Source organism: Arvicanthis niloticus, chromosome 29, assembly GCF_011762505.2.
Source record: "Arvicanthis niloticus isolate mArvNil1 chromosome 29, mArvNil1.pat.X, whole genome shotgun sequence".
Taxonomy (NCBI): domain Eukaryota; kingdom Metazoa; phylum Chordata; class Mammalia; order Rodentia; family Muridae; genus Arvicanthis; species Arvicanthis niloticus.
Genome location: NC_133437.1, coordinates 14,680,537 through 14,699,759, shown reverse-complemented (window position 1 = coordinate 14,699,759; position 19,223 = coordinate 14,680,537). Strand labels below are relative to the sequence as shown.

General features: G+C 36.3%; 1 protein-coding gene and 1 non-coding gene across 2 annotated transcripts; both read right to left on the bottom strand.

The window, feature by feature from the left end:
• Window positions 1-290: 290 nt before the first annotated feature.
• Window positions 291-19,204, bottom strand: Tmem167a (transmembrane protein 167A). The gene is made up of 4 exons (XM_076927119.1): window positions 19,054-19,204; window positions 9,636-9,745; window positions 7,256-7,290; window positions 291-3,851 (listed from the first exon to the last, which is right to left on the bottom strand). Exons 1-4 carry the CDS (start codon window positions 19,054-19,056, stop codon window positions 3,781-3,783), a joined length of 219 nt encoding a protein of 72 aa, XP_076783234.1. The 5' UTR covers window positions 19,057-19,204; the 3' UTR covers window positions 291-3,780.
• LOC143440527 (small nucleolar RNA U109) lies at window positions 8,985-9,118 on the bottom strand. The gene has a single exon (XR_013108175.1). It is a non-coding gene; the product is annotated as a small nucleolar RNA U109 (small nucleolar RNA).
• Window positions 19,205-19,223: the final 19 nt, after the last annotated feature.

Below are 19,223 nucleotides of genomic sequence, written 5' to 3'. Positions count from 1 at the left end.
AGGGAAACTCCAATATGCCTAGAGGGAAAACAATACCCCACAAACCCCACCTCTTCGATCCTGTCTGGTATCATGGTGACAGTAACACAGAAGCCATTACTTTAGAAATCTAGGGTTTGTAAGGAAGCAGCAATGAGACTGAGTGGGTAGTCCTAAAATACCAAACAATAAAAGTATCACCTCAAAATTTATCTTGTCAAGTCACACATGAATGGGGATAAGCTAATCATAATGGTCACCCTCTAAGCTCTATGTACTGTTCTCTTTCAATGTGATATGACGAAACTAGAAGCCTTTTGACAGTTTATTTTTTCTTTTTTTATTACATAGCAGACATATGCACTAACCAGAGACTAGGATGATTACCTATTCTTTTAAACATCAATTATATAGTTCTTTCTTCAAAAGGTACTGAGACGGCCTTTCAGATTATTTAGGAACTAGTTTAGGGCAAAGTGGAAATGATACGAAGTTATTTCTCAGAAGTTAGTCATGACTCCCTGTAACAAGGGTGACTGTTAGCACCATTTTCAGAACATTTATTGTTACTAAATGATACCAAAGAAAGAGCAGCTCCTAAGAACTTTCCATTCAAGTTTTCAGACGGCAAGGATGAAGTAACTTCTCAAAGGATTTTGTGGAGCCTAAGTTCTTGATAAGTAGAAATATTTTCTGTATGTCCAGGAAATGTAAACAGTGCACTTTTGGGGATGGGTGTTTGTTTTAACAGCTGGGGCTGCTTTTAGCAGCTGGAATATGGGATTTTACAAGTTTCTGAAAGCACAGCCTTGACTGGCCAGTTGCCTCTACAATGTTTACAAAAGTCTCAGGAGAATCTACTAGTGTATTCCTTTGTCAACTTTGCTCGCTCATAAACCAAGGGAGATTTTAGTATCCTCCTGAAGGATTTGTGAGGCAGGAAGGGAAAATCTTAACTTCAATTCTGAGGTAGGTAAAATACAAGACTTTCCAGGATATAAGATCTGTCCACCTTTATGGCCATGTCATACTTCACCAGTGCCACAACAAACTAAGGGACATAGAACTGTGTTTTTAAAAATACACTGTCAAGTTAAGTTTAATCCATGATCTCTGTCTGAGAAATTCTACCCACAACTAATCATCACTCTTCAATTTTTTTTTTTTTTAAAGAAATCTGGGATTATCTCAATTGCAAGTGTTAGCACATTACACTTCATAGACATTAATTTCATCTTTCATGCACATCATGAATACAGAGAAACTACTCATCTATTTTCAATGGTCACATGCCATACAAATTGTGCAAATGTTTCCTGAAAAAAATATTATTTACAAGTGTTAAATATTTTTCACAAATGGAGGCAAAGATTTGTCTGATTTTGTAAATTTGGAAAAGTTAATTTATGGAAATCTGTGTCACTCTATGGTACAAGACTAATTTTATTAAGAAGATGAACAAATTTATTATGAATTTATAAATATTCTTATTAACTTCAGCAGGAAACACCTTGAACTGAAACATCAATAGTAGTTTCCAGCAAAGGTAGAAAAGGTATCAGCAAGACACAGGATTGGAATTTTAACTTTTTAAAACTATTAAGACCAATTTGACATGTGGCCTTGTGATCATCTTACAAGACTACCTGGAAGAAATATGTGTCTCCCTACACTGTCAATGACACAGATGAAGCTAATCAGGAACCAAACATCAACTTAAAACAAATCTGGGGACATAGATTCAAGATTCTAGAGCCAACAAGGTAGCTAGGGAGAACATCTGGACATTGCCAGACCTGGGTCTTAGTGCTCCTCATCCCCTACGCTGTGTCTTTACAGTCTGTACAGATGCCAGCTGCCTGGAGTCCTTTACTGCTCCTCCACACTCCACTGTTAAAGAGAGCTAAATATTCTATGGGCTTCACATGACACACAGGACCCTGTGGCTTAGAAAACACGAGTCACTGTTTGCACACCAAAAATGCCAATTGCCTTTCTTTTATAAGATTCTTTATCTTTGTAGCTTTCCTATACCCCCAAAGAGCCTGTAATTTAAAATATCAGGATGGTAGGGGCTAGAAATACCTGTCCGGACCGCTCCAAAAGTTTTATGTAACCATGGATGTTTCAAGCTATCTATGTCTTCCTCTGATTTCCACCTATATTGTCTAAAATGTAAAACTAAAGAGAACATATTAGATTAGATTCTTTATTCTCTCCATTTTTATATGAGATGTGTGTTAACTTCAGAAAAAAGTTGAGAAATTTATGAAAAATTCAGTTGATGAACAGATGGCCACACAGAAATCAAACTCTGAATGGTGACTACTTACTGTGCACAAATATGCTGACAAGGGAGTCCTACTTTTGGGACAGAGTGAAAATCCTTGAACTAATACAAAGCCCAAGGTGAAGTTCAAATTAGAATAATTATAACCTGATTTCCCATTCAAAGTAAAATAGGTCAGTTCTAACCAGCTATAGACATTCCAAAGATCTTTTTGAAAACAAGCAACCCCTAAAAACCACCAAGTATGTTTCCTAGATGTTAGACTGTAATCCATATAGCTTAGAACACTATTTCAAAGCTGGTGGTCTAGCTAGTTCTGGTGGCTATTTGGGCTACACAGTGATATACAGCTTTAAAATGAGGCTTCAAGTTTAATGCTTTGTTTTGACAGAAACTTCACTTCTAAGTTCTTTTTTTCTTTTTAAGTTTTAAAAGAGCAGTCAAACCAAGTAATTAATTAATAAATGCTATGTATAGAAGTGTTTTCAGCTAGGGTTTAATTCCTCTTTGCTTTGAAATAGTAACTAATTTTCAGCTGAACCTGAAGAAATGTTTGACACAAACTAGTAAGTAACCTTTGACATGTGTGCTTCATTCAAGTCTATCCACATTCTGTGTCAAAGCTGAAATATACTTGGAGCATAGTACCCAAAAGCAGATATATGTTTATCACCTACAAAGTTAAAAAAGAGATTCCAGTTCAAGCTGACAGAACATAAACTAGATTAAAGTGCTGCATTACAAATACCACAAATTACACATTTGGGTAACTACAATGGATGTTCTATTTGGAAGACAACACTACAGAAAACAAAAAAGGCATGACGCTTACTCGCTCGCTCATCATTCTACTTGCTGCTTTTCATTCTAAGATACTCTTCCGTCACAAGATGGCAGCTATAGTTTTGTGACTAGAAGCCCAACTCTTATGCTAATTAAAGAAATACAGAGTTTTGTTTAAAATATTTTAAACACCTGTAATAAACTACAGAATTTGCCAAGAATAGAGGTACTCTGGTTAGCAATCAAAAGGGTTTAAATATGAATGCAATCCATAAGAACAGTAACATCAACAAAAATAGAACGTTTTTTTTTTTTTTTTTCTCAATAAAAATAGGCCAGTCGCTAGAAGGTCTCATTCTGTGAAGACATTATTTTGAAGCCTTAATCAAAGGAGCCTGTGAAATTTGCCACTGGGTTTCTACTTCGTTCCTTGAGAACCTTAGAAAAAGCAGTCCTGACAGAACAGAATGATATTTGCAGAGTGTAATACTGAAGTGAGAGAACCGAGGTTGATGGCTACAATCACATTCCTGTGTATTAAACTGTTACATCTTAATTATTCATACAGCTCATTGGTCCAATAGCATAAAAATAGAGAACAGCATCTTGAAATTTATCTCATTCCATGTTCAGAGAAAAATGGCTTAACCATTCTTCCCATTATGTTCTGGAGGCAAGTCCTTGTTTAACACAGTCTGATGGCAATCACATGCTGGTAGTTTCCAAAGCTACTGTATGAAGAGGATGCTGAAGGCCATCACTATACAGCATATGGCGACGTAAGGACTCTTGCGTTCACCTGTTGAAGAAAAGAAGACATTCCTCTTGGTTGAATGGATGACTAATATGCATATGATAAGGTTACTACTGTAAGAGAGGGAAAACAAGGACCCAGAGACAACAAAAATCAAGGTTCCTTAAAACTGCAGCCCAACACAAGGCAAGAAACTTAAGGGATCTGAAACAAACCCAAACCCATTCTTATCATGTGCTGTACCCGTATGAAGTCAGAAGGGCTTTCCTTCTGACTTCTTATGAATTTTGGCTACTGAACTCAGGTTATCAGGCTAGTTAGTGCCTTTCCCTGCTGAACCATTTGCTGGCACATGAAATATTATTATTCTAACTCTACTATGTAGTTTGCAAGTGTGAACTATGTAGATGTCAATGGCATATCTCAATGTAAAAGGGCTGGTTGGACATGGCTAGCTGCTGCTTCCAAGTTCTTATGAGACGTACACTTGAAAGCACCAGTGTTGTGGCCTTGGAGCCATGGGCATACTCTCCAGCAACTCAGAGCCAAAGGCTCGTTTTCTTCCTGAGATAAAGGGAATTTCTACCTATACACAGGAATCTAGTGCACAGCATTCGGTACTATCTTCTTTACATTGTGGTAGAGTTCATGACACTTGTAGAGTTTTGAGAGCACTCGTATGTGAAAACAAGCTGGACAACCAACAGAGCCAATATCACCCACTGAAACAGGCATTAGCTCCCCTTTCTCTTCTCCCCCCAACAACTACTTTTGAAATAGATATGGTATAGAGTCTTTTAGAGTCAAACATTCCTATCCGTAATGTTTGCGATGAGAAGTACCTCCATTTGAGAGATTTTGGAGTATCAGTCTAGATATCATTGGTTGAGCATCCTTAAAAAATTTAGAAGTTCTCTGAAGTCTGAAATATTGTGAGTGTTATCCCCATTCTCAGTTTCTAAAATATCAGTATTTCAATAAATTAAAAAGTTAAAAGTAGAAATTAAATTCAAAGCTTCTATAATGAGTCAATTCCACACTAGTTTAAGAATGGCTGTATTTGGAAGCTTTCCTTTCCCTAATCCAGATCTGATGTCAGCTTGTGAAAATATCCTGCCAGTACACAGATCCTGTAAGGGAAATTTTTCTTTAGTAACTGTAAGCTGTACTGATTCCAGGGTACCAGGCATAAGAAAGAAGGAGTTAGAAACAGCTGTGGAACATCTGAGTCCTGTGCAAGCCTACAAGAGATGGCTCTGACTTAGCCTCACTGCAGTGCTGTCTAAATTCCATTTCCCTATAACCAAGTTCCTTATTTCACCTTAGATGTTCACTTTCCTGGCTTGTCAACCTAGAAACGTCAACCTCGACTTCCCTCATTAACTACAATTCTCAAACTCATTTTATGTTAAGAGCTTCTCCACTGAGCCGACATTGATATATTACCATATTTATGTATTTGTGTCTGTCAGAAGCCAAAAATCACATATATCGAAATATCACATATATTGAAGAAGCAGACATTTAGCCAGGCATGTAATCATTACTTATAATCCCATCCTCCAGAAAAATCACCTAATCAATGTGTCCACAATATTGAGACCCTGTCCTCAAATCTAAACCAAAACAAACTAAACCAAACCAAATCCAACAAAAATTCTAAGTTAAACCATACGAAAAGAAAACAAAATAAAAAAAATGCAGATTTGGTATTCTGAAAAGTTTTATTTTTATTTACCTTTGCCCTCCTCCCACCTTAATAGACATTTAATAGACTGCCTTCTATTAAATGAAAATGATCTACAATGAAAAGGTTTTAGAGTAACATCAGTTCAAATGAAAAAAAAATCAATATAAAACAGAACACACTGGTTCATGATGGTAATTTATTAGGGCTAAAGTCTCACGAAACACCTCACCGATCCATAGACTTTATGTAGATGTTATAAAAGCCTGTTACTCTTTTCAGGGCTGGTATGCTCACTTCTTAGCATCGTCACAGTAAACACCCAAAGGGAGCAATTATCCTTCTACTGAGTTTCCCATCTGCTCAGTATTAATTCTTGAGGAAGGAACTTCCTCATCTTATGACTTAGAATGCTATAATTTACAGATGGGGTTCATTTTCATGTTTTTCATTTTCTTAAAAGAGATTGCCATGTGGTAAAGCTAAAAGTCTTTAGTTGAACTTGAGTAAGAATGTTATTTCTTGTCTGGTCGGAGTTTGTGCAAGTGAAGCAAGTGAATGTGAAACAGTTGCTGTCATTTGATTTATAATAAGATGATTTGACTAGCTCTGTCCCATTAAAATCACAGCTACTCTTCCTGAAAAAAAAAAAAAAAAAAAAAAAAAAGCTTTTCTTTGTGTGTATCAAGAGTAGAAAGGAACAGGTGCCTGAAAAAACCATAGTGCATCAGCACCAATGTTTCCAAATCATCTTGTTAAAATAGAACAAATGCTTTCAGATACTTGTAAGGAGGAACACTCGAGGAGGGATATAAACACAAAAAGAAAAGACTTTTATAGTTAGAAAAAAAGACCACATTTGAGGTCATAATCACAAACAAAGGGCACTTGGGTTGGCTAATACATAGAACTGTTCACATGTCTACTTCCTACAAAAAAAATGAACCAAAACCACCTCAGTGTTTTTTTAGGAGTTAGCGGCTTTCCATGGCAGAGATGAAACTTTTCTCTGCCATCTCTCTCTGCAGTGTACTCAGGTTCTTAGCCACCATGTTCTTGGCAATACTCTTGATTAGATACATTTTCTTTTTCAGGGTGACCTGCCTTCTAGGCAGTTTGGTTTACACTAAATGCTATGAGCATTAAGCACTGATGGTGGTAATCTATCTGTTTCTCTTCTTGGTTCCTTTTCAAGATTTCTTCTGTTATTTTAAGTTTTGCAGACATTATTCATAACTGAGTGTCAGACAAACTCTGTGCAAACTTCTTCAGGAACCATGTGTTATAAGGAGAAAAGTAACCATTACAAGTTGTACTCTGAATTTCACACATAAATTGTGGGTTGTGCACCTTCACTCTTAAGCAAAATAAAAATAAAAAAAAAATGCATCAATGTTTCAAAATCTCGATGTATAAATTAACAGAATAGCACACATGATCTGGAAGAGCATGGCATAGACACATACTACAGATCCTGTGTGAATTTGCTGTAAGCCCAGAAACACATGGGATCCGATGCCCAATTTTAGTAGGGTTTCCTCTATGTTTTCCATCTTCCTGTTAATAAAATATTGTAGTCTCCAGTTACGTCTAGTTTTAAGTAGCAGAAAGAAAAACAATCAGAATCCAGTAAACTCTTTCAAAAGTATACAGAATTGAGAATCGTACACTTGGAAATAGCCATATGATTGTCATAAGTATAATATAAATGAAGTGGCCAATAATTTATAGTTGAAGACATAGATGGTGGTTAGATACTTACCAATACGAGCACACTTCCAAAATATTCCCAATAGTCTGCGAAGTATAAAAAAAGAGCAAAAACGATTACTGGATATTGAGAAAGTCAATTATTTCTGTTAATGTCACAGAGAATAGTCATTCTGTACACTAGATTTTAAGCTGTGATCTTTGTTCCACATCTGAAATGTGTCTGACATCGAGCACCACTTATTTATGACAACAGAACAGGATACACTATGAACCATCACTAAACAGAAGCAACTGTTAAGTGGAATATATGTGTATCATAGGTCAAAATTAGGGTATATTAATGTGAGAGTAGCTAAAATTTATATAAAGAGTCAGTCAATTAATTCATTTAACTTCAAGTTCTTTAACACTTTCAAAGGCAGAAATACTACATGTCAACTGGAGTATTAATTTGAGAAAATGATAAATGAAGATAGTTTTTTTGATGAGTTTTTATAACATACTAGATTTATATTTTGCAGAATATAGCTCTGTGCTCATTATCTCTATTGTATATTCTAGGGGCAGTTCTTATTTGTGCTAGTCAATGAGGAAAGATACATAAATGAGCAGCTACATTGTTAATATAATGAAAAGTAGCAGTTTAGGTGAAACCAAGTGTAAGAACTTATTAAATGTGACAACTAAAACACATATTCCAGGAATGGTAATTAAAATGAAGATGCTCTTTTTAATTCCATGAATAAAAAATTATGAATTAAATACATGCATATATTACAGTTACATATTTATCTGTAACTATGTTTATATATTTTTATAACTATATTTATGAGAGTACTAGTTAAGAAAAATCAACTTTATATATTCTTTATATTAGGATTGGCTCAATAAAATCACAGAACTTAAATTTCAGGAATATTTTTAATACTTTTTCCTCTAAAGAAACATATAATTAATGAGTCATTATGTGTGAAGAGAAAGAGAACAGGCAAATAACCCGAGTTCTGAAAATAACCTAAGTTACTAACAAGGCCAAAGCGCTCTACCTCAGTCCTACTTATTGTGTGACTGGGAGGAGATGCTTTATCTCTTTAGTAACAGATGAGCATAGATGGCTCAGAGGATTCAATCAGGAATAAAGGAATGATTAGATAGTATTTAAAGCAGCAACATGTGCTATGCTTAGTAATGTTAGGACTAACGGAACAAATGACAATATTACTCAGAATTCATTTATTCATTTATTCTTCACCCAAGAATCGATAACTGTGGTTATCTAGGTAAGTCATGTGTGTTTGTGTCTGGGTACCTAAGGGTCACAATAAACACTAATGATTTAAAGGTACTCTGGTTGAGTAATTTTTTTTAAAAAAAAGAAACATTGTTAGTTGCCAAAACCTACTACATTTCGGTGCCTAATTTCTATGGCTTGAATGTATATGCATATGCTGACAGTGCTGTTGGCACTAGGAAACTAGGAAAAATGTGAGAAGCAATTTTCCAGTACTGCCGTGTTCCAGATCATTTCAATCATCAGAAAATGAAGTTACATTTAAAAAAGAAAGTCATCAAAAAAGTATCACTCCAGATATCCCAGGGGTCTCCATCTAACCTGGTATATATAATTACAAATTTATAAGTCTCAGAGAAAACATTTAAAGGAAAAGAATCTAGTAATTACTGTTAAAGAGAAGCAGTATATATATTCTTATCTATAATGAAATAGAATTGTTTCCAATCACCCAGATGACTATGTTCGAAAGTCTTTCGGGGACCTTGAATGTCGGCGCACTATACTACTACTCAACCTCTGCTGTAAGGTTGGCAGCCCTGAGAGCTCCTTCATCACTGTAGCATGTTATGGATACATTCCACTCCCCAAGCAAAGAGGAGCAGACATGTCCACATGCCGCTTCCCTTTGAAGGAATAATTTCATGACAGTACTGGAAAAGTAAAAATACTCAATTATAATTTTAATAGTGATTATTGTTCAATGATGAACTCTTATTTATCAGGCCTTACATATATTATAATTCCACATTAGGCATCAATTAGAATAAAATGCAAAAAATCATGTATAATAGCTCAGAGAAGAGGGTAAAAATGGGGAAAACTTTCTCCAAGGTTAACAGGGCATTGCTATAACAATAGATTGCTATAACAATTTAATGTTTTACCAGCAGTCCGATAAATCCGTCCTCTGCTTTTATTCAGTGGGTGAAATTTTAGGTCACACCAAATCACTCTTGAGATTTATTCAGTAACTTAGTAAGATACTGCAAATATTTTGGTGCTTTAAAACATGAAGAAAAGGTAAGAAGTTACTGAAAACTGTTATAAATAGAATTAAACTGCCTAATGACTTTCATAGTAATTTACATTTGATGTTGATGAGAACTGTCTTCACTGATTATCATTTGTAACATACCCAGTTTTATTTCTGTCCAGGATGCTGGGTGCCAGGGATCGGATATAAGCACACGTACATATAAGCAGCAAGATTACAGTCAACAGACTCTGAAAATTGAAAATGGCAGACTATAAAGAGAAAAAAAAAAACAAAAATAAAAACAAATTAATATCACAAAAGAAACTTCCTATGCAAAACCTGTTAGACAATTCTGCATTACAGGCAAACAGGATGTTGCACAACATGCAATACACTACTATCATCAAGTCTTTCCTTCCATTTTTTTAGGGCAGAGAATACTAGAGATACAGTAGAAAATGTAAATTCATGAACTTAAATGTCACGAATTCAAAACACCCAAGCAACGTGGACTCAGTATACAATTAGCTCAGAATGTTCAAGGTAGGCAGAGTCCTAGACAAGAAAATGTAGTCTCCACACACCAACAGTGGCTGGCTCTATGACCCTAATGCAATCACTGGCCTTTTAGTCTTCATTTGGTATTTACAGACCTGGGTAGAGCCAAGGAGAAAGATTAAATACTGACTAAAGTTTCTTTCAAGCAAATTTTGCCTGAGATAAGCATGTTTAAAATTATGAGATCATGTTCCAAGCCCTAATAAGATTACAACTAGTAAGATTATTAGACATTGGTGAAAGAAAAGCACTTGCCTTTCTTTTCACTGTTATTTGTTATGTAATAGTTCCTTCCATTCTAAAAGTTAAAATAGGAATCCTAAGAATTATATATTTAGGTATGCAAACAGGAAATCATATGCTTTCAATCTAAATAAGCCGAAGTTTGGCTCATTCTTTAATATTCAGATCCTCTTCAAGAGCAACAAGTGCTCTCAACTGCTGAGCCCTCTCTGTAGACTCTCAGCTCAGCTTTGTGAGAAGTCTCCTGGAATTCACCTGTCCTCCCTCTGTATTTCATACACTTTTCTAGGCTAGGCTACTCCTGAACTAGAGACCCTTCTGCATTTGCCTACCAAGGGCTGGGATTGTAGGTGCACACCCAAACTTTTTCCTAGGAAGTTCTTCTCTATGCCTCCCATAGCAAGAGACACTTTCATTATAAAAGTCACTCCATAAGTGTGAACAATACACTATTATACCGTTTTTAACATCTGGCCACATGTCTGAAGCACAGTACCAATCCAAAGAGATGAGTCACTAAAAACACTTTTAAGAAGTTGCAGGAATATCATGGTATATCATAAAAACTCTTCATAAAATCAGATGCGTAAAATACATCAGTTCCATTCAGCAGTCAAAGGCATGTCTACTTAGTTCATTAAGAGGCACTTCCCAAAAACCTGGAGGAATCTGTTGTAATTATTTTTCAAAGATAAAACTGCTACTTGTAAATGAGGCTTACTTGAAAACATCAGAAGCTAGTGATAAATGATTATAAATTACAAGAGAATTAAGAAATGTACAGGGAGTGCACATCAACACACACACAAACACAAACACACACACACACACACACACACACACACACACACACACACACTCTCTCTCTCTCACACCCCTTCAGTCACACTAATCAAATGAAACACAAAACAGAAAAGAGAATATTACGATAGGAACTAGAACAAAACCTTCAGATTTCTTAGCTTAAAACATTAGGATCAAAGGAAAAATCTTAAAGAAGACAGCAACAACATCTAAAACAATCACCTTAATACACACAGAAGACGACTTTGTAGAATTAGGAGATTGATAAAAGTTCTTACTAATTCTTTTTATAAATAAAACATTATCAAAAAAATTAAGGATTGCCCATTACTTAGTAATAGTTATTTGTGTATGTATGTGTGTGTGCATGTTTAAGTATTTGTACTTGCATGTGTATGTGGAGGGCAGAGGTTGAAGTTTTCAAGGTAGGATTCCTCATGAAAATTGGGCTTTGCTGATTAAGCTGAACTGGGTGGACATCAAGTTTCTGAGTCTCCTCTGACTGTCTTCCCAGCTGTGGGATTAAAGGTCCACTTTTAAAACATAGGTACAGGGGATTGAATTCAGGTTCTCATACTTGCTTAGTAAGCAATCTAGGAGCCATTTCCCAGCCCCAGTTATTAATAAGATTGGCAACAAAAATGTTTATATACAAATTATAGTAAGTGCCAGGGAAACAAGATGTCAAAGCTGGCACAGGTTTAGCTCTAAAGACTGATGCAGAAGTAGGAGAACAGGAATGACTGTGGATGTTCATTAGTGAATTTATGGTCTGAAAAAGATGAACGAAAACTTTGTTTTTTGAGAAAGGTTTCATTTGTTGTACCCTGATTGTCCTGGAATTCAGTGTAGACCAGGCTAGCAGTGAACTCACAGAGATCTGTCTGCCTCTGTCTCCCAAGTTTTGAGATTAAAGGTGTGAGCCAGGACACTTTTAATGTTTTTGTTCATCTGGTGTTTCTTTTGTTGAATCAAATGATCCAAAACATCTTATAGCTGACATTTTAATACTTGTTTTCCTATGCAAAGAATTTTCCCACTAACACAGCAAAGGTGATATTCAATATGGATTGGCTTTTAGTTAGCTTGGGAATAGTTTGCATCTGTGTTTTTTTGGTTTTTCGAGACAGGGTTTCTCTGTGTAGCCCTGGCTGTCCTGGAACTCACTCTGTAGACCAGGCTGGCCCCAAACTCAGAAATCTGCCTGCCTCTGCCTCCCAAGTGCTGGGATTAAAGGCGTGCACCACCACCCACCTGGCCCGGCTAGTTTGCATCTGTGAAGGCAGGTGAAAACTGATGAATACTAAGTAGAAAACAATACCACAATGGCATTTTGAACATGTACATGAATATATTGTTTGTATTTCCTCCTAGACAAACAAAAATAAGTATATTTCAGGTGTATTTTGGAGAATGAAGTTAAGACCCTAAGGATTTAAAAACTTAGATTGTATGAATCTTCCTTTTACTGGGAGTTTATAAATTAACAACAGTTACTAACATTCACCTAGTATTCTTTCACAACATTATCTGCATATTTAACATAGTTATTATCATCTGTATGTTACAGATGACACACACAGCAATTATCTTCCAGTTAGAAAAAGATGTATACTTTCAAAATTAAACAGTAATATATTTTAGCACCTGCAAGAGATGGTTTGGAAGCTTGCGGACCAAGACAGGTTTTCAAAAGGAAAAGCTTTAATAAGAAAGCAAATACACAGTCAATCCACAAATGACTTCATTTGGAAGGGCCAAGAATACAGAAGACTCTTGAAAACACAAAATGGTGGCAGCAGGGATTTTTAAGAAAATTTTAGGAAGAACACTTATACTAAGCAAAGTATTCTAGTGGTAAAATGGTTAGTTTTGCAATATAGGTTTACAATTCTCCCAATGAGATAAATAAATTAAGAATTTTTATCATGGATTTTTTCCTTTTCTTTTCTGAATGCGTTTAAAAACACGCTTACTGGCAAAACACCCTAGTTGGTTTCTCATTTTGTGTGTAGGGGAAAGTAGAGTTGCTCATAAAATGCTGAGGATCCAAAGGGCTCACTTGCCCTCTTTAGTTTTCTGGGTTTTTTTTCATAATGAAAGATAATACAATACTCACCACCATTACTAATATTAAGTGGATGTGTGTATGTGTTATACATATATACACACATACATACATACGTGTGTGTACAATCATTTACAAATGAAAGCTGTTTACATGCATAAAATATCTGACATATACAACTTTGTTATGCGGTCTAAGAACTCTATAATTTAAACAAATAACATTAAATGGTAAAGTCAGACCTACTTAGACTCTGTTCAAGATTTTTTTCTAAGTTATAGACATCAGCCTGTTAACTAATACATTCCTTTTGATGCTTAGCATAGCTGTCTACTGGGACAAACTAGTTTACTGAGTTAAGAGAAACAGAAATACTATTTTGTTAAAAAAAAAAAAAAGTGACTTTCCATATGAAAATGTTTATAGGGGAAGAATGGAAGCTAAACAAAGAAAGCATGATAACAAAACAGAAAGATGCAAAATTTATTATTAATAGGCATCACTGAGAGAAAACAATGTAGATTATAACACTCATTATTTTGTTAATTACCCAAGAGAAGTTTACAACCTGTTATAAATTTATATTTACTTGTCAAAGACATTTTGGAAAAATAGGCAAAAGGGCAAAAATATCCATATTATTATATGAAAGGGCTAGGCTATGAAGGCTAAAGGTAATTTTAATTTTTAACCAGTATCCATCCATCACTACTGGAACTCCAATCTTTTAGGAAGAGGTTCACCCTCTGAACAGGCTGTGTTGTTCTCACTCATTCTAAGGTACACAATATACACATTTTCCAGAGGCTGTATAGCTAGCTGGGTAGGTAAACTTGCTAAATGAAAACTCCAGATACTCAACTACTTTACAATTTAAATAGTAATTGTAAGACATGCTAATTTGAGGGACTACAGGTGTATATGCTCTTGTGTGCTAATTACTAACTTTTTGAAATCCATGGTAATATATGTAATTTGGATAGTTATAGATATCAAAGACAACTACGAAACCCTTCACCAGGTTCTGAGCTCTTTTCATTCCTAGAGCAATGGTACTCAGCCTTCCTAAGGCGGTGACCTTGTAAAACCGTTCCTCATGTTGTGGGGACCCACCAATCATAAAACTGTTTACATTGCTACTTCATAACTGTGATTTTGCTAGTGCTATGAACTGACAGGTAAATATCTAATATGCAGGATATCTGACATGTGACCCCAAAGAGGTGGTGACACACAGGTTGAGAACCACTGCTTTAGGGTAACTAGAAGACGATCATTGTTATTTTTACACATAAAGAGACTCTGGCTCCTTTCCCACACATAAACATGTATTATATATACAGACTTTGTTTTTAATAGGATGCTGACATAAAGAACATAAAGCCAACATTTCCCATAGAATATCTTCATTCTTTTATTAATTTAGGGCAGTGCCACATTTGTTGATTTAGACTTTCTTATCCGTAAAAAAGAATTACTTTGGTAACCCTCTCTCCAGGTGCACTGTCTCCAAGCTTCGCTCTTCTAAGTGATGTGCAATGGCTACATGAAGCTGTTCCTGCACTGCTGCAGGTGCACAAACGTTGGGTCAGAGCAACTTATAATCACATTGTGATTAAATTCTGCTCATCTGCATTCTAGAACGGTTGATCAAATTTGTATTTTCTAAACGTTCTTGTCAAACTGTAGCCAGCTCACATCTCTTAGATATCTGAGTTGTGGAAGATTAATATAAAACTTAGGTTCCCAATGAAATATTTGGCTTCTATTTTGCTAAAACTGCTACAAATTTGGGGGTGTACACCAATACGAATTTATTACTACCTTGTATTTCTAAAGTGCTGTATACCACTCTGACATTTTTGACATGTAAGTCACTATTTTTGTGGCTCTGACCCTACTCTTCCTATCTGTTAAATGTTTTTGTGATCATACTGCCCTCTCTCCTCCCAGAATAATCTTTCAAATGAAAATTTAGATATAATGTCTCTCTCTTGTCACATACAATTAGAAATATATTCATGTTTTTGTGTATGAGCGCATGTATTGATTTTTATGGGGTGCAGTCTCTCTACCACATCTATAAATGTTTCCTTTTCATAAAGAAGTATTAAACGGCATTCCTTTGAATCAGGGCTGCCTGTGGCATGCACTGGAACACCATATCAAGTACAACTAAAAGTAACCCTTAGGCTTGTGGGACACAGAAGCCCTGCCTTGACTTTAGATGGCTCAGAATTGTGCTCTTTCTTTTAAAACACTGTGTCAGTGGCTCCCAAGTTAATTTTCTCTTAAGCTCTTCACTTATTTCTCTCCACTGCCCTCTTATCACCAACCATAACTCCCCAGACCTTCATAACTAACCAGAAATTCCAGGAGCTTGAACAGCTATGCTAGCGTGGAGTTAGTGGAGCCAGATGAGAAGGTGCCCAGCAATCTTTCCGAAGTCATGTTCTATTAAGTAGTAAAATAATAAAAGAAGCCCACAGGCATTCTTATCTCTAGGGTTATTTTTGACTGCTAAAGTTATATCCTTCAAGTTTGAATATGGAAGATTGTTCAAGAATTATAAATAAAAGCACCCTGGACATTTGTTAGCAGAACTTTTAAATAAAATCTTCAAAAATCACTCCTAAACATTGGGGGCTGGGTCCAAACAATAAACAAGTACAAAAGTAAAAAAAAAAAAAAAAGTTAAAAAGAAAACAAAACAAAATAAAACAAACCCCACCATAGGCACTTTTCACCTGCAATGGGGTTACTGACAAGACTTAATCAACAGAAAGGATGTTGTCTTAACTTACAATATTTTCATTAGTATAGGCTCATTTTGGCTCCATGAAGATTCATTTTTAGTACCAGCAACACAAAATGTTTACCTTGCTCGTTAAGTGAGAGGTTCTTTGTGAACAACATTGTCTTGGGGCTTCAAATGTTTATTGCTCACATTTATGGTAAAATTTACAGCATACTTGAAAAATGGGTCAACATTCTGATTTACAAACCTAAGTCAGGTTAGCATTTTCCAACTAGATTTCATTAGATAGAAGTTTATATGTACTATTATCTTTTAAAAGCAAGAACCACAGAAATAGTGATAAATATTAGCCTGCAAATACAAATACAGGCTACATATACAAGTAACCAAAACTGATTGAACACATAACCTGTCTTTCAGGATCAGAATCTATTACACATCTGGATTACTTAACACATAAATTTATCGTTGAATAAATGAACATTTCTTGTCAGTTGCATCTGATCTAACTGGTCCTGTTTCACAAGTGTATAAAGACCTTATCTACTTACTTTCCACTTCAGAACTTTGGTTATGAGTCAAGCTATAGCTTCATAAGAAGTTTTTCAGAGTTCACAAATCTCTTGCAGTGCCAGTAGCTATCTAGTCCAAAGGTGGAAGCAATACTTGATTAGTAGTTTTTTAAAAAATGAATTCTTCATATACCTCAATAAAATGATTAGAAAGATATTCTGAAGGGAAGAAAGCACATCCTACATGAAAAAATGTACTTTGCAATCAAGAAAAAAAAATAAAATAAAATATAGGTTGTCTGGTAAAACAGAAAAGCTAATACTGGGTACCAGACATGTAATACCTGGTTGCTCACTAGAATCATTCAATTCTTTAAAGAACAATCCCCAAATTTAGACTTAAACTATAAAGAAACTACCATCTCCAGGAACTCAAAGTATTTATTTGCTGTTAAGCACTCTGAGAGATCACTGGATCTATGTTACATTCCTATTAACCTTATACAATGGCTTTCAGAGTGAAGTTCATGGACCACTTTCATAAGGTCATATTCATTTTTATAATACTAAAGACATTTGCTTTTCTACTATCACTTTTATTGCTAATACAACAAGAATTATGGTAAAAAAAATTGTCATTTTAACTTTTCTCTTACAAACCTTTCTTGCATATCTTGTGTGATTAATGGCACCTTTGACCAAGTGAAAGGACCAGAATATGAAAAATGGAGCCACTAAATTTAATCCTTACCTTCTATGTCATTTCAAACCAGTATTATTTTGGGCAATACACTTAATATTTTACAAGTATAACTCATGGCTTGTAGCATCTCTAACAAAACATTGCATTTTTTTTTCTGACAACACTTAAAAAAAGTAAAACATATATAGATTTAATATCTTACACATCTTTCCAAAGTCATTCTACAATACAAATACAAGAATACATGTAATTCATCCAACTCTCCACGTCTAGTTACACAGCCACATATTCAACAAAACAGATTAAAAAATCTGGAGCAGAAAACTGCACACCAGCATTGAACACACCAGCCACTGTTTGTTCCCGTTCCATCGAGAAGCAGTAGATAAATCTGAGGCCTGGCTTTACTTACTAGGATTGTGATCCCAGGCAACTCAGGCTCCCTACTTCTCACTTCCTTTTTTTCTGAGATATTCTGCAAATATCTCAGAACTCAGGAGTTTAGACAACACTTAGAAACTGCATCCTTAAAACAGAACTTGTACATATCAAGTACTAATAAACAAAAGCTTGCTACTTTTGGAAAAAGTTACAATATTGTTCATCTTAAGTTATCTTGATTTTACTTAGGTAGGAGAGGATGAAAAATGTACCTTTGACTTATTCTAAGAGCAAAGCAATTTTTCAAGTTTAGTGACAGCTTATTAATAACATCCTTTTGACCAAGTATATATTACTGTGCAGTAGGGAGAAAAAAAGGCCTCAAAAGACAACAAAATCCTTACCCAGAGAACAAACATAAACCAATAAATGCTACCTCCTTTACAAGGCGCTAATCTTCTGTAGCAAGGAAACTCCACGTTATGCTTAAATATAAATGCCTACATGTAAGTCATTGCTAAGAAAGCAGGAGGGACTACTTGAGCTTTTGACCAAGGCTGTGTACTATAGGAGATACTCAAGCAACTTCTGGGAACTCATTCAGTATCTCCTCACTGTAGAATATGCGGTCTAGTGGGGATAGGGGAGTCCTGGCTGCTTTTGAGATGTTAACACAAACATGCTTTCTCTAGAAGTATGGCTTTTAAACTCACCTATGTGGTAGTGCAGGGAGGTCTGGAATTTACCATAACACTGATAAGATGCATTCATAAAGTTTTAAAGATCAATTACTAATGTCTACTTTATCTATGCCCTGGCCACAGGGCCTTTACGTTCCTTGTCCTGACCTTTGTTGTTGCTATTTGTCATTTACAGTGCAAGGTTTTCTGAGGTCCAAACTATTAAACATTCCACAACACACACACAGGAACTCCCAATGAGGGTGGTGGTCTTCGAGCAAGGCCCAGGCCTGGCATTATTATGAAGAAGCACATTAAGCTTCTACAAGACAGATCCACCTTTGTAGGGAACTCAAACCATTAAAAACATTCGTTTGCAAAGAAGCATCATTAGAATTGAAAGAACGAAGAGGGAGGGGCCCTATTTCGCCATTGATTCAACAGGTAAAACGGAAGGAGTGGGAGCTAGTGTTAAGAAAACCCGCAATCCATTAATTACTAACGAAAGACGCAGGTGAACACATAAAAGGGGGAAACTGAGACTCCAGCGTTTCAAAGTGGATATCCGTCCAGATATTTGTAACCGATCGCAATCGGCTTACTGGAATGCCACCGCAATTCCATTAAACAACGCAGCAAGTCGGCCTCTTTGCCGACCCCCCGGGCTCTTCCTAGGACTGTTGGCCTGATGCTCCAGGATGAGCATCCGGGGCCGCATGACTCCCGGCCTGTGCACCCTCGGGCCCCGGGAGAATCACGCTAGTGCCGGGGCTCCCACGCCCCACAGCGTCCGCACCATCCCCGACGGCCCCGCGCGAGCCGCCGCCCCTCCGAGAAGCTCAACCGCGGCCAGGTAGCCCAGGTCCTTACCATAGTGAGGCCGGTGCTGGTCCAGCCACATCACCCTTCCGGGCCGGGGCGGAAGAGGATGCACGCCCGCTGCGCTTCCCGCTCGCTCCAGCGGTCCGGTTGGGCCTATCGCGGCGCCTCCGCCCATGCCGCGCAATTCAGACTCCGTGATAGGCTCCTGTTACCGGAAG

What these genes read in the sequence shown, in the direction of transcription:
- Tmem167a (XM_076927119.1), bottom strand. An exon ending in CTGGACAGAAATAAAACTGG is followed by an intron (nt 7,291 to 9,635) that starts GTATGTTACAAA and finishes TATACTTCGCAG; the next exon opens with ACTATTGGGAATATTTTGGA. An exon ending in TTGGAAGTGTGCTCGTATTG is followed by an intron (nt 3,852 to 7,255) that starts GTAAGTATCTAA and finishes TTTCTTCAACAG; the next exon opens with GTGAACGCAAGAGTCCTTAC.